The 15,881-nt window shown below is 39.4% G+C and overlaps 1 protein-coding gene across 1 annotated transcript; it reads left to right on the forward strand.

The window, feature by feature from the left end:
- Positions 1 to 1,668: 1,668 nt before the first annotated feature.
- LOC120616950 (zinc finger protein 791-like) lies at positions 1,669 to 15,469 on the forward strand. Its single transcript, XM_039880501.1, is given in 5 exon segments — positions 1,669 to 1,841; positions 11,843 to 11,969; positions 12,174 to 12,234; positions 12,609 to 13,751; positions 13,753 to 15,469. Coding segments are annotated over 5 exon segments (1,926 nt in total). The 5' UTR covers positions 1,669 to 1,670; the 3' UTR covers positions 14,177 to 15,469.
- Positions 15,470 to 15,881: the final 412 nt, after the last annotated feature.

Consider the following 15,881-nt stretch of genomic DNA (forward strand, 5'->3'; position numbering starts at 1 on the left):
CGGAATGTTACCTGTTCTCTAATAAACTTCCCTTTTGATTCTGACGCTAGTGTGCGCTTAAATTTTTTCCTGCGCTCAGTCAAGAATCCTTTCACTCTCAGCACAGAGCCACTTGGAGGAATTTTCCCTATCCTGCATCAATAGTAACCAGAGTGGAAAAAAAACAAACGTACATTAATAGATGAATAGATAAATAACACACGTTTTATCTATCCAATGGAATATTATTTGGCCATAAAAATAAATGAAGTATTTGATACAAGATACAACATGGATGACTTTGAAAAAAATGATGTTATGTCAATGAAGTCAATCTCAAAGACCATAGATAATAGAATTCCTGTCCTATGAAATCCCCAAATAGGGAAATCTATAGAGACAGAAAGTAAATAAGGGGTTGCCTAGGGCTAGGGACTGGACGACGAAGATGGGATGATTGGGGGTTATAGAAAAAGGGTAGAGGGTTAAAAAAAAATTTTTTTGAGGTGGCGAAAATGTTCAAAAATAGTTTGTGGTGATGACTGTATGTATATGCAAATATACTGAATTGTATACCTTGAATTGTATGCTTCAGCGAGGTACAGTGTGTAGTATGTGGGTTATATCTCAGTAAAAGTTCATATAAATAAATAAATGCATTAAGAGTTTTTCAGTGCAAAAGTCTTGCAGTCCAATCTCTCAGGCATATTAGTTTCCAGGTTAATTAACATAGCCATCACCTCATATAGTTACTGTTTTGTGCCTGTGGTGAGAACACTTAATTCTGTTTTAGCAAATTTCAAGTATTCTTTTTGATGCAATGTATGCATATTAAATCATATTGTAATCTTTAAATATAGACAATTAGTCAATTATCCCTCAGTAAATTTGTGAAGGGGAGATAGTTTCCAGGTGCATCCCATATTTACGTAATCTTTATTGTTTTTCTTATATTATTAAAAATAGAAATCTTAGGGATATTACAGTCATTTGCATTTCAAAGTTTTCTAGGGAGTAATGCAAAAACTTATCAAAATTAAATTTCTTGCCATTGTAAAATGAACACCTGAGAGGGTAAGGAACACATCTCAAGCCCTGTGGTTAGACTGAAATGAGTCCCTGAGCCTAGGCCGGGGCTGCTGTGGGTTCCACCCTCTCACCAGAGACAAGAGCTCTGGGCTTCTTTTTCTTAAGGACCAAATGACTTAAGACGAGGAAGGGATGAATGGAAGACTCAAAGCTTGCAAGGATCAAAGACCAATGTGGAGCCAGAATCTATTAAAGATGGTGCAGTCACATATCAGTGCCTGTGTTTCTAAACAAGGATCAGACGTCCATGAGTGGACTCAGCTTTATGGCCAAGCCCTTGTCCCTAGAAGACATGAGGTCCTCTTGTTCCAGTCAGGTCTGGCCTGAGTCACTTACTTGCTCCATCTGAAAACTAAATCAGGAATTCCTTGTGCACACCTGTGCCCTGGCCTTCACCAAGAGCTGGAAGAAAACACAGGTAGCCCCAGGACTAGAAAAAAAATCTGTTTTTGGTAATACTGCAGGCTGGGTCTGGTACTGCAGACGAGCGGAGCCCTTTCAGCAAAGACTGCGTTCTGCCGCCAGCTGTCACTCAGGCATGAGGGGGCGCGGCCTTGGGAACTGTCCAATCAAGGGTGCCGCTGGGGCAGGTGGGTGGGGATATGTGCCGCACAGGCGTGGGCGTCTCAACTGCGTCCTGCGGCTCCCAGAGTCTGGTGTTGCCTGCGGTTGATGGTCCCTGGTGGATCTGTCGCAGCCTCTGTCACGCTGTGATCTGCACTGGTCTTGGAGTCGTAGGAAGGACTCAGGGAGACGCAGGAAACCTAGAAATGGTGAGTATTCTGCTGTGGCGTGGGGAGACAGGGACGAGGGGCTGGTTGGAACCGGCCATGGCGGATCTCGGGCCTCCCTGCGGACAAGTCTGGGGTCCGCCACCGGATTCCGCCTCCGCCCGCGGGCGCCGGTTGAACCTCGGTCCCCTCCAGCGCGAAGCGTAGGGGGTGGGTCGGCAGCCGGGACCCCAGTCGTACTGTCCCATTTCTGCGCGCGGCGACTTCGGCCCTGGCCGCAGAGCCTCCCTGGACAGCTCTGCGCGCAGCTCCGTGCCTCTGCGGATGGTGCAGTGACTACGCAATGGGTCATCGAGGGACAGTCGTGACTTGGGCATCCTGGTTCATGCGTGGGAGGAGCTACGGTCTTTGGGATCCCCAGCCCCTTCTTTCTTCCTAGGGGGTGACCCGTTTTCTCTTGAGTTTTCCAAAGGTTTAGGGAGCAGGGTCTGAAATCCACCTCCCTGTCCCCCAACAACCTATGTTCACCTAGGGCTGACAATAAGCCCCTAAATTTCCAGTCACCTACAGGCATTCCCTAAGCCACCGTCCCCCCTCCGAATCACAGCATCATTATCAACTATTTTTTTCTCCGTGTTTATTTCAGACAGTCCCAATATTTTAATGGTTTATTTTTTACCCAGAGCCTTGCAATGCTCTTTTTTATTAAAAAGATTTATTATTTGCTTACGTATATTTCGCGTGAGAGGAAAGCCAACAATAACCACCCTCCTTGAATACGTCTTATGAAATCTGGGTTCCTCCCCACCCAGGACCGTCCCTGGGCACAGACGTCCTTCGGGAAGTCCTTTGGGTGGAGGCTCCTCTTGGGAAACTTTCCTCCATGTTGTCTCTTGTCACCACTGCCCCTCATGGGGTTTGTCAGTTGAAAACATTTATTGACTTAAGTCTCAATAGGGATAAAATGTATTTAATCAGTAGAGCTTGAAACACTGTATAAAATAGTTCCAAACAGGCACAAAAGAGATGAATTCAGAAAATAAAGTATTCCAATATTACTATCCATTTTAATAGAATTATTCTTTCATTCTTTCTTTCTGAGCATGTGTAGTATGTTTCTGAGGTTTGTTTTTTTGGGGGTGTTTTTAAAATACAATTCGAGGGCTTAGACTTGCAGAGTAGAATTGTTCAAGTATTATTAATTATTTATAAATCACTTTCTTTTCCTGGAAATGTAATTAACTGACTTTTGAAAAAAAGATATTTCAGGTTTTCTGGTTGAACTAGTAAAAAACCTTTATAATTTTCTTCCTTTCCACATAAATACTGGATTTGTGTCATTTAACATATCACTGATGGTCCCAAGCAACTCTAGTGGAGAGCAGAGACCTGTGGTCAGTGACTCAAACCAAGGCTCCTTTGAGCTTGTGAAGTGTTAACTTAGAAAAGAAAACAACAAAAAAGCCCTTTCAAAGTGAGAGGTAACAAGAACTTATTTGAGATCAATAGAATAGCTATTTGAGAAGAGTCGGTTCAGGCAGAAGCCCAATTAATGTTCCAATTAGGAGATATAGGCAAGAGATATTTATGAGAAAGGAGAACCATTATATCAATAGAAGAAAGGCATTTTTATTAGTGCAGATGATGTAGCATAGTGACATAACACAGCTAATTCTAAACAATTTTAAATTTTCAGTTAGTCATCAGTTCTGTAGTGAGAATATCTGCTTTCTTGTTATCCTTGCAAACTGTTCTTTGGGACACAATGTTGGTTAGGCCCAGTCCAAAGGTTATTTTGCCCTGTTTTAACATTCCAAGATTTGAGGCATAAGACGTATAACGCATTTCTTCTGGGATGGCAGCTCTGGCTCCATTTTAATGTGGCTCTATTTATTATTTTTATTTTATTTTATTTTACTTATTATTTTATAAAAGAGAAGTATTTGAAGGCCCACTTGGTTCTTCTGGGAGCCTCCCCTGCAGGTGTCCTACCTGCCCATACCTACAATGGAAAGAGCCTTTACACTGAGAGAAACTACAGCCCTGGAAAGCTGGGGGCACAAGTGTACATGTGGGCGGGGCAGGAGGGATGATGCCCTTTCTGAGGTTGTGATATCCTCAGGCCTAGACATTTTTAGACGTTTTGAGTTTTGCATCAACAGATTAGGTGCACTCAGAGTGTAGTTTGTGCACAAGAAGAAAGTCTGTGAAGATCAGGGGTTCTGTCTTGTGAACGAAGGGCTTATGAATTGGGGAGTTCACTGGGGTCAGAACTTAAGCTGAATCAGGCTGAGTTTCCTCACTGTGAGAATGGAAGCCTGGCGGGAGGAGGTGGGTGGGGGTATAGGGGGTAGGTATTGGGCTCCCAGATTTCATTCCTGGAGTGGCTCAAGCGTTCCACCCTCCTTCCCCAGGGACTGACCCACTCCAGGGATTCTGTCCCAGCCAGGGGTGTCTAGACCCCCAAGTTTGTGATTATGTTCAACTTTCTGAATGTGTTTCTGTGTAGGGAAGCAGGTTGCTTATCTGCCTTGATTCCAATATTTCTTTCTTTTTGTCGGATTCCTTTATTCATTAAATGTTGCAGCCCTTTGATTCCAGTTTTCATTAAAACTGGGGGTTTTAAATTGGAAGTTGATTGAGAGATACGATGTGAGTAAGGACAGAAAATTGCGGACCCAAATAGAATTTTTCTTCCATTCAGGCAAGAGAAACTTAAGATATGAGATGGGTGTTTTTAAGTGCTCAAGTGCATTTTCCATTTTTAGGTCTGTTTTGTATGTCCCTGTCCCTAGAGAACTTTGACATGTAAAAGGCTATACTATTGTTCCCAAGGTAAAGGAACTCTAATTTTAATGTAAGGGAGGAAAAAAACAGTTGAATATTTATTTTCAATAATATGAGGAAACGCCTTAAAGCTTACGTAAATATTTGAAATTCCCTGTCCATTCCAGAGCTTAATTGCAAATCTAATGCATTATAATATCTTACTCATCTCCTAATGTAGCCTTATTGTGAAATATAGCAGAGAGAAAATTGTCAATGCTTTTTGTACTTTTAGTTAGAAAGCGATTTACAAATTCTTTATGGTCTGCATTTTTATATCATTTAGTGTTTAAAGGATTAAATCGTGGAGTGGTGTCTATGTAGAAAAGTTAATTTTAAAAAGCAAAAGTTAATTTAAAATAATGATAAATCATAGGAAATATGGTATATACACATATCACTTTTTACTTTAAATTAATATGCATGGGAATGTTAAGAACGTTTCTGAGATAGGTAACTAACTACAGAAGACTCTCTGCCTGCATATCCTGCTCTGCTCTGGAGCTCTCACTCCAGCCACACTCATAACCAGTTTTGATCACTTCCTAATCATCTTGTTAATTTCTTTATATAAAAACTGGCCAGTATGATGAACATTTTTCTTACTCGTATTTGTTCTTGCAGTGAGTAGTCCAGGTTCACCTACTTGATGTTTGACTCCTGACAACGTAACCCCACCCCTCCCTTTCCCCCTAGTGCTCCTTATCTGTCAGGCCAATGTGGACCTGGAGGCCCTCGCACTGAGCTGCTGCTTGCTGGGGAGTTCTCCTGTGGGCTGTGCTGCCCTGTGCTGTGTAGTGGATCTACCGAGCCTGGGGTCTGTATACCCAGGACTCCGGGTTGGCAGTTTAAGTAATTCCTTGTCCTTCGTGAGCAGAGTATGAGAATGGAACCCTCCTTACAGTGCTCCTGGGTCAGTGTCTTGGCTGGAACCCTAGTGTGTGTTTAGCTAGAATGTGTGACTGATGCTGAGTTTGCCCAGACATTAGGGACAGATCTTGGGGGTACGAGGATGATTATGCCTGGTGAATGAGGGGAGCCCATCAGATGGTCACTCCTTCAGGAGCAGTTATTTCAGACAGAGGAGACAGGGATGACAGACAGTAGGTGGGGAAATCCCAGAGGGCCCAGCAGGACCCCTCAGTAACACGGCTGCTGCCACTGCCCCCGCATCCGTTGCAGCAAAGATCCTAACCCTCCGGGTGGCAGTGGACAGCACCATGGTTTCAGTTTTTTCAGCGAAGGGAGCAGTTCAAGCCCTGCTTAAGCCCAGGGTACTCACCCTCTACAGCAACTGGTTGTCACATCAGGACCTCTAACCCTGTTGGTAGTGACGTGAGGCTCTGGAGGAGGGCTTTCAGTTGTCCCTAGGCTTCTGATTAAAAAACTGTCCTAGGCCCATACGATATGCCATCGGATCCACAGATATCATGACGTGCTGGGCTCTCTTTGAAACAGAGGCTGTCATAAGCACTGAGCACGGGACCTGCTGCTGAGGGGCCTGTGCCTTCGGCCCTGGAAACAGCTCCCTGTGCTCAACAAGGCGGCTGACATCTGCTTGTGACATGATGGAGCCAGCCCTTGGCCCTCCAGCTTGCGCCACCTGCAAGAGGGGTGACCTTCCTTACTCCAGTCCCTTGAAAGAAGTTACAGTGCTAGAGGAGGTCGCCCCTCTCGCAGGCTCCTGGGTTCCCTGGGCTGTTCCTAGGGACTCAGTGAGCGGCCGGCCCTGGGGAGGGCAGACTCTCAGGAGGACCACACACACTCGTACGTGGGGGAGCACAGTGCAGAGCTGCGACTCTTCATCCCTTCGTTGGGACATTCCTGATAAAGGACCGAGCCCAAGGGTCACACAGCTCCCCAGACATCCGACAGTCATCTTACCGCTGGCCCACAGTTGTCCCCATCTGCCTATGTTCACAGGCCCTTGGACCGTTGTCTGAGCTGCCCCTTTGTGGTAAGAGAACTCTGGGGATGTCCTGACTGAGACACCCCACGTGTAGATCTAGGTAACACTTGTCTGCACCCCAGGACAACCAGCTCCCCAAAACCAGACTCACCAGGAAACTGCCAACCGTCCTTGGACTTCCAGACTCCGCTGGTGGTAACCACGGCGCTTCTCGGAACACAGAGCACCCCGCTCTCCCACGGGGCATCCATGGAAGCTTCTCCTCCGTACTGGTCGCAGGCTCATAGGGCACCGCGTTGGCGTATTGACATAAGGTCTGATGAGTTGAATGATACGTGGCCTGTTTCATCCATCAGTCAGTCATCAAGGATGAATTGTAGTGAGTCTGCCTTCATCTTTTTTGATTGTTGATAGACTTCAGTTTTTTAAAAGCCATTTTAAGCTTACAGAAAAATTGTTCAGAGAGCACAGTGCATCCACACAGTTTCCATTATTTTTTAAATCTTGTATGACTGTGGTGCATTATTTACAATTGCTGAACCAATATTGATGCAGTGAAGTGCACTGTTTATAATAATGTTGACTTTATGTTATAGGATCTATGGGTTTTGAGATTTGTAATAATGTATATCCATCATTTTTATATACCGTATTATAGTTTTACTTCCCAGAAATCTTCTGTGCTCCCCTTATTCATTCCTCCCTCTAACCCTAATCTTTCAGACCCAGAGATCTTTTTATGGGCTCGTGGTTTTGTCTTTTCCAGAATGCCCCATACAGTGGAATCATACAGTGTGTAACTTTGTGAGATTGGCTGCTTTCTCTTAGCAATGTACTTTTAAGGTTCCCCCATGTCTTTTCATGGCTTAATCCCTCTTTTTTATTACATTGCATGGATTTACCATTGATTGTCTGCTTTTCAAAGGACACCTTACTTAACTCTAACTCTTGCTAATTATGAATAAAGTGCCTACAAATATTCATGTACAGGTTTTTGTGTGGACATAAGGTTTCAGTCCATTTAGGTCAATGCCAAGGAGCATGATTGCTGGATCTCACTATGTGTAGTAAGAGTACATTTTGTTTTGAAAAAAAGTCCCTGTCTCCAGTGTAGGCGTACCCAGTCCCGTTCCCACCAGCAGCGAGTGAGGATTGCCTGCGCGTTCACATCTCCACCAGCATTTGGTGTTCTGAGTATTTAATAAGTGCATAGTGATACCTCGTTGTTGTTTTCTTTGCACCTAGATTTTCTCGTGTTATCGTGTAGAAGTTTATTATTTTTGCATTTTACATTTTAGATCTGTGATGTGTTTTGAGTTAATTTTTGTGAAATGTGTGAGGCCTGTGTCTATATTTGTTTCATGTATGTTCGTGTGTTATTGCCAGCATTATTAGTTAAAAGTCTTCCTTTTACCATTGAATTGCCTTATTTCCTCTGTCAAAGATCGGTTGAGTGTACTTGTGTGGGTCTATAGGAAAGCAGTTGACTTGTGTTTCCCTTAATCTTTGCTTTAGTCTCTTATTAATTCCAGGAGTTACCTCTGTTGTTGTGGGTTCTTTCTGGTGTTTAATGTAGACACTCATGTCGTGAGGAATAAAAGCGGTAGATTTAGCTACAGGTTTTGTGAAGATGTTCTTTTGCAAGAAGTGGAAGTTTCCCTCTATTGGCAGTTTGTTATCCTAAGCAAATGTTCAGTTTTATCAAATCCTTTTTTGTTTTCATTTCCTCCCTGTCTCCTTTCTGATGGTAGTAATTTCTGCCTCTTTTCTGAGTTATCTTGTTTAGATGTTTACCAGTTTTATTTATCTTGTCAAAGAAGTGACTTAAAAAATTTTTCTCCATTGATTTTCTACAATACTATTGACTTTTTCATAATTTTTATTATTTCTTTTATTCTGTTTACTTTCAGTTTAATTTATTCTTTTTAAATTGTTTCTTAGGGTAGTTGCTTACATTATTGAGTATAGATTTTTTTTTTTTTTAGTGTATTTGTTCAGTGCCATAAATTTCCCTCCAGGCATTGCTTTTGCTGCATCCTACAAACTTTGCTACATTGTGTTTTCATTTTATTTGGTTCAAAATAATTTTTCATTTCTCTCGAGACCCCTTTGATCCTGTGTATTTTTGAATCTGCATGTATTTAGGGGTTTTCCAACTCTCTTCATGTTGCTGATTTCTGGGTGAATTCCTGTGTGGTCTAAAAGCATATTTTGTATGATTCCTGTTCTTTCAAAATTTTAAGGTGTGCTTTGTGTCCTAGGATGAGTTCTGTCTTGGCGAATGTTCTATGTGAACTTGAGAAGAATGCATATTCTGCTACTGTTGCATGAAGTATTCTGTTGGTTACCATTAAGTCCAGCTGTTTCAGAGTGCTGCTCAGTTCCACTCTGTCCTTCCTGATTTTCTGCTCCTGGAATTTATAATTCACGATAAGGGGGTATTGAAGTCTCCAGCCACAGCAGCTGAGTCTGTTTCTCCTTGCATTTTGTCAGCCCTCACCTTATATATTTTGCCTCTGTTTTGCTGTGCATATATACACCTAAAAGACTGCTGTGCCTTCCTGGAGATGGACCCCTTTGTCATCATGCAGTGTCCCTCTTTATCGCTGGAGTTTTCCTTGGTTTGAAATCGCGGTTGTTTATAAATCACATACCCATGCCAGTGTCCTTTGCTTGCCGTTGGCATGGTTTATTTTCCTCCATCCCTTTACCTTTCATCTGTCTACATATTTAAAGTGGGTTTCTTGTGGACAACATATAGGTAAGTGTGATTTTTGAAACTCTGATACTGCTGTATTTTTCAATTATATTGATACTATTGATGATTAAAGTGGGTTTTGATACTGTTAGATTAATGTTTACCAAATGTTTTTACTGTTTTCCATTTGTTTCCTTTGTTCTTTATTTCTTTTTGTCTTCAGTCTTTTTGTCTGCTTGTTTTAGCGTTAATTGAGCGTTTTACCTAATTTTTTATTTCTCTAATAGCATATCAGTCACACATTTAAAAAAAGAACTTTTTTAGCTGTTGCCCTGTCAAATCCTTTATTTTCCTTTCCCCCTTTTTTCCTTTCTAATAGTAGTAGTTTCGGTTTTGAGTACACATTTACAACTAACGCACATCCTATATCAAGTAACACTCCGCCACTTCACTGGTTGTACAAGTACCACGTACCACACTATTCCCAAAGCCCCCTCCACTTTTCCTTGTCACATTGCTATCATTTATTTCAACTACCCATAAACATTTTTATTAATATTAAATTATTGCTAATATTATTTTAAGTATCATGAGTTATATAAGAAATACAAAAGATGTTTTATCTTTATTAATTCCTTTTCTGCTACTCTACCTTTATCATTTACATTCTTTTGATGAACTGTGAAACATTTCAAAGTAGATCTATTAGTGACAGATTTCCTCTATTTGTGTCTCAGAAAGTCCTTATTTCTCTTTTATTTTTGAAGGATAATTTTGCTTGACACAGTTTTATGAGAGTGTTGTTTTAATTTCAAAACATTCAATATTTCACTGCACTCCGTTCTTGTGTGTGTGTGTGTGTGTGTGTGTGTGTGTGTTTTCCTGAAAAGAAGTTTGATTTAATTCACATCTTTGTTTCTCTATACCTATAGTCTGTTTACCCTTCTGGCTTCTTTCAATACATTCTCTTAGTTTTTGATTTCTAATTTGAATATGGTATACTTAGGTATACATATTTGGTGTTTTTTATGTTTTCTGTTTTAGAGTTTTCTGGACTAACAGTATGTCATCTATTATGAGTTTTAGGAAATTTTAGTGACTCTTCCCTCACTTACCTTTCTTGTTTCTTTCTGTCTGTTTTTCTTCAGGTATTCCCATTACATGTATTTCAGACCTCGTGTTAAAAGTTGCCCTAGGGTTCATGGATATTGTGTTCGTTTTTTGTTGTTGTTGTTGTCGTCATTCTTTATCATCTTTGCAGTAGATTTGGGTGAAAAAAAATACATATATATATATATATATATATATATGTATTTTTTTTTCTTTTTTAATGCAAGCCTTGTGAATAACAGAATAGTTGGGGCATATTCACAATACCATATATATTTTTTTCTTTTTTCCTGTTTTGGAGATGTCAGTATTGCCTGTGACATCAAGGCTCTGGTGGATCTAAGAAGATTTGTTCATTTCAAGTTTCTTTTACTTTTATTTTTGTTTGGTTGGGTTTTCTGCAGGTTGTGTGTGTGTGTGTGTGTGTGTGTGTTTAATTTCTATTTTGTGTGTGTGAGAATGAGAATGACAGCTCCTGAGTTTTTAAAGTGCCACACCAGAACTTGGCAAAGTAGTCTCCAGAGTGACTCGGTAAACACTTCCTCTGAGATAGGAGAATGGAAATTTTCTGTTCTTTTGGAGGAAGGCACTGTTGAATCCTTTATGTATTCTATAATCATGGGCAAATTCATCTCAACCCATGTGGACTTCAATGAACTCCATTGAAATCTGCAGCTTGTAATCTCTTCCTCAAGGGCAGCGAGGCCCATGGTACCCTGTTATGGTTTGACTAGAAAGAGCTCTTCTGGCCCATTATCTCAGCATGTGTTCTAAAATTTGGCCGGAAGCAACCCTGAGCACATGAGTACAGGGACTTTGTCATCTAACTTGCCATTCCTTCTTCTTTGTGTCTGAGCTCTAAGTTCCAAATAACTTTTCAATTTCTTTGTATTGGACAGAGAGAGAAGGAAGAACTCAGTCTGTGATAAATACCCCACAAGTTCAAAGCAGTCCTTTTCTTCAAGCATTTTTACATCCAGCCAGCTGCACCTGATTACTGGTAAAGGACTTTAGGATGACATGGACAGCTGGCTTTGTTGATGGGAAGAGAAGGAAAAACTTCCAGTTTTTCACTATGTTTTGTTCCTTAAAACTTTATGCACATTTTACCCTCTGTCTCTTCAAGTGCTATAAAAGGTGGGTAATGAGGAAGAAGATGAAAAAATTGTTTTTCACAAGGAATTGATGGTCTTAATAATATATGTTTCATTTCTATAGCAATTTTCTTATTTCCCTACATGCTCAGGACCCTGACATTGGAGATAAATAAGATGTAAAGTGATCATAGTAAAAATGTGTAAGTAATTTCCATGTGTTAATTATGGTTACTTATTAAATTTATGAGCAAGTGTGGACAGAGAGTGAGTTTTTGATAATCAAGTCATAGATGAGATGTTTGGAGATGAGAGAATCATATGTTACCTTACTATAAATGGAGTCTAGATGTCCAGTGCTGTCAGTCTCACACATCCCACTGTACCCATATGTTGGATGTTTTAGGACTCAGTGACCTTTGAGGATGTGGCTGTGACCTTCACCCCAGAGGAGTGGGCTTTACTGGATCCTTCACAGAAGAAACTCTATAGAGATGTGATGCGGGAAACCATCAGGAACCTGGCCTCAGTGGGTAAGGATGGCAACTTACCTCCACTTCATCAATTAGAGAACAAGTGTTTTCTGTTCATCAGCATTGTTCTAAGATGTGGAATGTGGAAAGGGAGGATGCCGATAAATAACCTGGGCATGGTCACAGCTCATCATGAATCTAGAAGCTGATAATTTTTCTATAATTTTAATGCTTTGGAATCACTTTTCTGGGTCTGTATTTTAGGAAAAGAATGGAAAGGTCCTGACATTGACGATCAGTACAAAAACCAGGGGAGAATACTAAGGTGAGTTGCACAATAGAAAGCAATGTCTTATGAGAATTTTAGTTTGTTATGATGTTAAAAAAAAAAAAAAGCAGATAAAACTAATAAACTAATATCTCTCATAGAAAATTTTTACGAAAAATACTTTCTTAAATATACGTGTTCAGTATTTGCAAAATTGTTCACTTGGAAACAGCATTAATAAACCCTATTATATTTAAATATCACAGTTTGATAATAGCAAGGGCGAAGTCTTCTTGGAGAGCCTTAGTATATATTTCAGACAATTTAGACAAGACAGAATAGCTACAGTTTTCTTATAAATCAAAATAAATATAATTACTATAAAACCATTAATAAAGAAATCATTTAAAATGTGCTTCTTGTTTTTAAAGAACTCAAATGGTAGAGAGACTCTGTGAAAGTAAAGAGGTTAGTCAATGTGGAGAACACTTCAGCCTTAATACAGATTTCAATCTGAAGAAGAAAACTACTGGAATAAATCCATGTGAGGACAGTTCATGTGGAAAAGTCTTGGTGTGTCATTCATCCCTTGATGGACTCATCAAATGTCACACTGGACACAAGCCCTATGAGTATCTGAAATGTGGAGAGAAGCCATATAAATGTAATGTATGTGAGAAAGCCTTTAGTCATCTCCAGTGCTTCGAACAACATGAAGGAACTCACAACGGAGAGAAAACTGATAAATGTAAGGAATGTGGGAAAATCTTCAGTTGTTCAAGTTCACTTCAATTACATGAAAGAACTCACACTGGAGAGAAACTCTATGAATGTAAACAATGTGGTAAAGCCTTCAGTATTTCTAGTTCTCTTCAAATGCGTGAAATAGCTCACAGTGGAGAGAAACCCTATGAATGTGAGGAATGTAGTAAAGCCTTCAGATATTATCAAAGTTTTCAAACACATGAAAGACATCACACTGGAGAGAAACCCTATGAATGTGAAAAATGTAGTAAAGCATTTAGTTGTCTCAGTTATCTTCGAAAACATGAAAGAACCCACATAACAGAGAAACCCTATGAATGTAAGCTATGTAGTAAAACATTCAGGTATCCCAGTTATCTTCAAATACATGAAAGAACTCACAGTGAAGAGAAACCCTACGAATGTAAAATATGTAATAAAACATTTAGTTGTCTCAGTTATCTTCGAAAACATAAAAGAACTCATACCGGAGAGAAACCCTATGAATGTAAGGAATGTGGAAAAGCCTTCAGATGTTACCAAAGTCTTCAAACACATGAAAGAAGTCACACTGGAGAGAAACCCTACGAATGTAAACTATGTGGTAAAGCATTCAGGTGTCTCAGTGATCTTCGAAGACATGAAAGAACTCACATAACAGAGAAACCCTATGAATGTAAAATATGTCATAAAGCATTTAGATGTCCCAGTTATCTTCAGATACATGAAAGAAATCACACAGGAGAGAAACCCTATGAATGTAAAATTTGTAGTAAAGCATTCAGATATCCCAGTTATCTTCAAATACATGAAAGAACTCACATAACAGAAACCCTATGAATGTAAAATATGTCATAAAACATTTAGATGTCCCAGTTATCTTCGAACACATGAAAGAACTCACACTGGAGAGAAACCCTATGTGTGTAAAATATGTAGTAAAGCATTTAGATATCTCAGTTATCTTCAAATACACGAAAGAACTCACACTGGAGAGAAACCTTATGAATGTAAGGAATGTGGAAAAGCCTTTAGTTATCATACAAACTTTCGAAGACACCTGACAATGCACACTAAAGAGAAACCATATAAAAGTGCAGAATGTGGACAAGACTTCAGTTATCCCAGTTCCTTTCAAACACATGAAAGTACATACTGGATAAAACCTCTTGAATTTATACAGCATGGGAAAGACTTGTATTGGCCCGTATCTTTACACATGAAACTTCCAGAGGAGAACAGAAGTGTAACATGAGAAAACTTGATAGAAGTTAATCCATATATAACGCGCCAGAAAAGTTTCAACATGAAACAGTTCTTATTCAAGTTGTAAGTACATTGTTTTTCCTAAACCTCTCTTTAAAAGTGCATTATTGGACCTTGGATTGCTACTAATTATGTTCAGAAATGAATAATCAGGTGTAAGATAATTCTAAGAGTTGTCTTTCAACAATAGTACGTAAGATTAATATTGCTTTTTTCTTAAAATGTTAATAATACGTCTCTATTTTGAAACCTGTTAGATTCATGGGTGATTGAAATGTATTTCTTATATGCAATTATGTTAAAAAAAATTTTTTTATAATGCTTTGTTTGTTCTGTGTTAAGGGACCATTAAAAAAGAACAGTTTAGTAGTTGGATTTTCGTAGTAGCCTTGTGGCAATTCATGTCCTTAGATTATTATATATAGTCTACCTTTCCCTCTGCTAAAGCTCCTTTTGGGGGATGATGGATACAAAAGCCTTTTTTCATTTTACATACTGATAAATATTGGGAATAAATTTTATGAATGGCAATTTTATGAAATAATATAGTTTCATGTGAATATTATTTTTATATTTGTGCCTTTGCTTTTTATCCTTCCTTCTGACTAGTAGTTGGTGAATTGACTTTGATTTAAGAAGAGGGACCTGTATTAGAGTAACAAAATCTACAGTGGGAAATATTTCCCTTGTGGATAATGTTAGGAACTTGATTTTCCAGAAACCATCCCTTTTATGATTCCATGTTAGAATTCCTTAGTAACCTCACTTGCATTAGATTTGAAAGGCAAAAACAAGACAGTCAGATTTTGGAGCCACCATTTGGACAGACAGATATATAGGACCTTCAAGGACACCACCTTCCATTCCATTTTTTGGATTCTTTAACGTTCCAATCAAGACTACCCTCACAACCTCTACCAACTGTCTAATATCCATTTTCTGAGAGGTATAACTTTCTGCTGATGTCTTCCCAAGACTCACATCAAAGGTGCATTGGAGTCTGGAGTCTTGCGTCAGCCCTCTTGTGTCCACCAGGAAACTGATTCAGACTTTCATGCTATGTCTGATTCCTTCTTCTCTAGATTATATCCATATAAGGTCTCACTTGTATACAAAACATCTAATGCTGTTAATAGTGCAATGAGCATGTTTTTCTGATTGACCATGACATCTACAATGGGGCCATCAACAAGAAGAACATGGGAATCTTTTTCTCTATTGCATGTGCAATGGCTGCCTTGACTCAGTCCTTCCATGTGAAAAAAAAAAGCACCTTCCTCCTGTCAGGAGGACTGTGGGTATTTCCTGTTGCTTGTAGCTGAATGTAATCCCTCAATATGCTTTCAGTTGTGTTTGATTGTATGTGATTAAAGGTATGTGCTTTTTTTTGCCAAATGAACACTATTGTAGATTTTTCATAGAAATATTTTATTAACTTGTCTAAGTCATGTGCTAACAAATGTTATGTTTTTCGTTTCCTGAGAGGATATGTTAAAATGTTCCATTGTAATTATAGATTTTGAAATAAACTTTGCAGTTCTCTTCATTTAATCATTATACATTATGAGTCAATTTTATCATTGCATTCAAGTTCAGGTAATTTTTTCTGAGGCTTATACAGCTTTTGTCATGACACTAATTTTTATTCACTTGTAATACCAAAAACCTTAAATCATGGTTTTCTGTAGGACCCT

The sequence above is a fragment of the Pteropus medius genome, unplaced genomic scaffold (assembly GCF_902729225.1).
Source record: "Pteropus medius unplaced genomic scaffold, Ma_sr-lr_union100, whole genome shotgun sequence".
NCBI lineage: Eukaryota > Metazoa > Chordata > Mammalia > Chiroptera > Pteropodidae > Pteropus > Pteropus medius.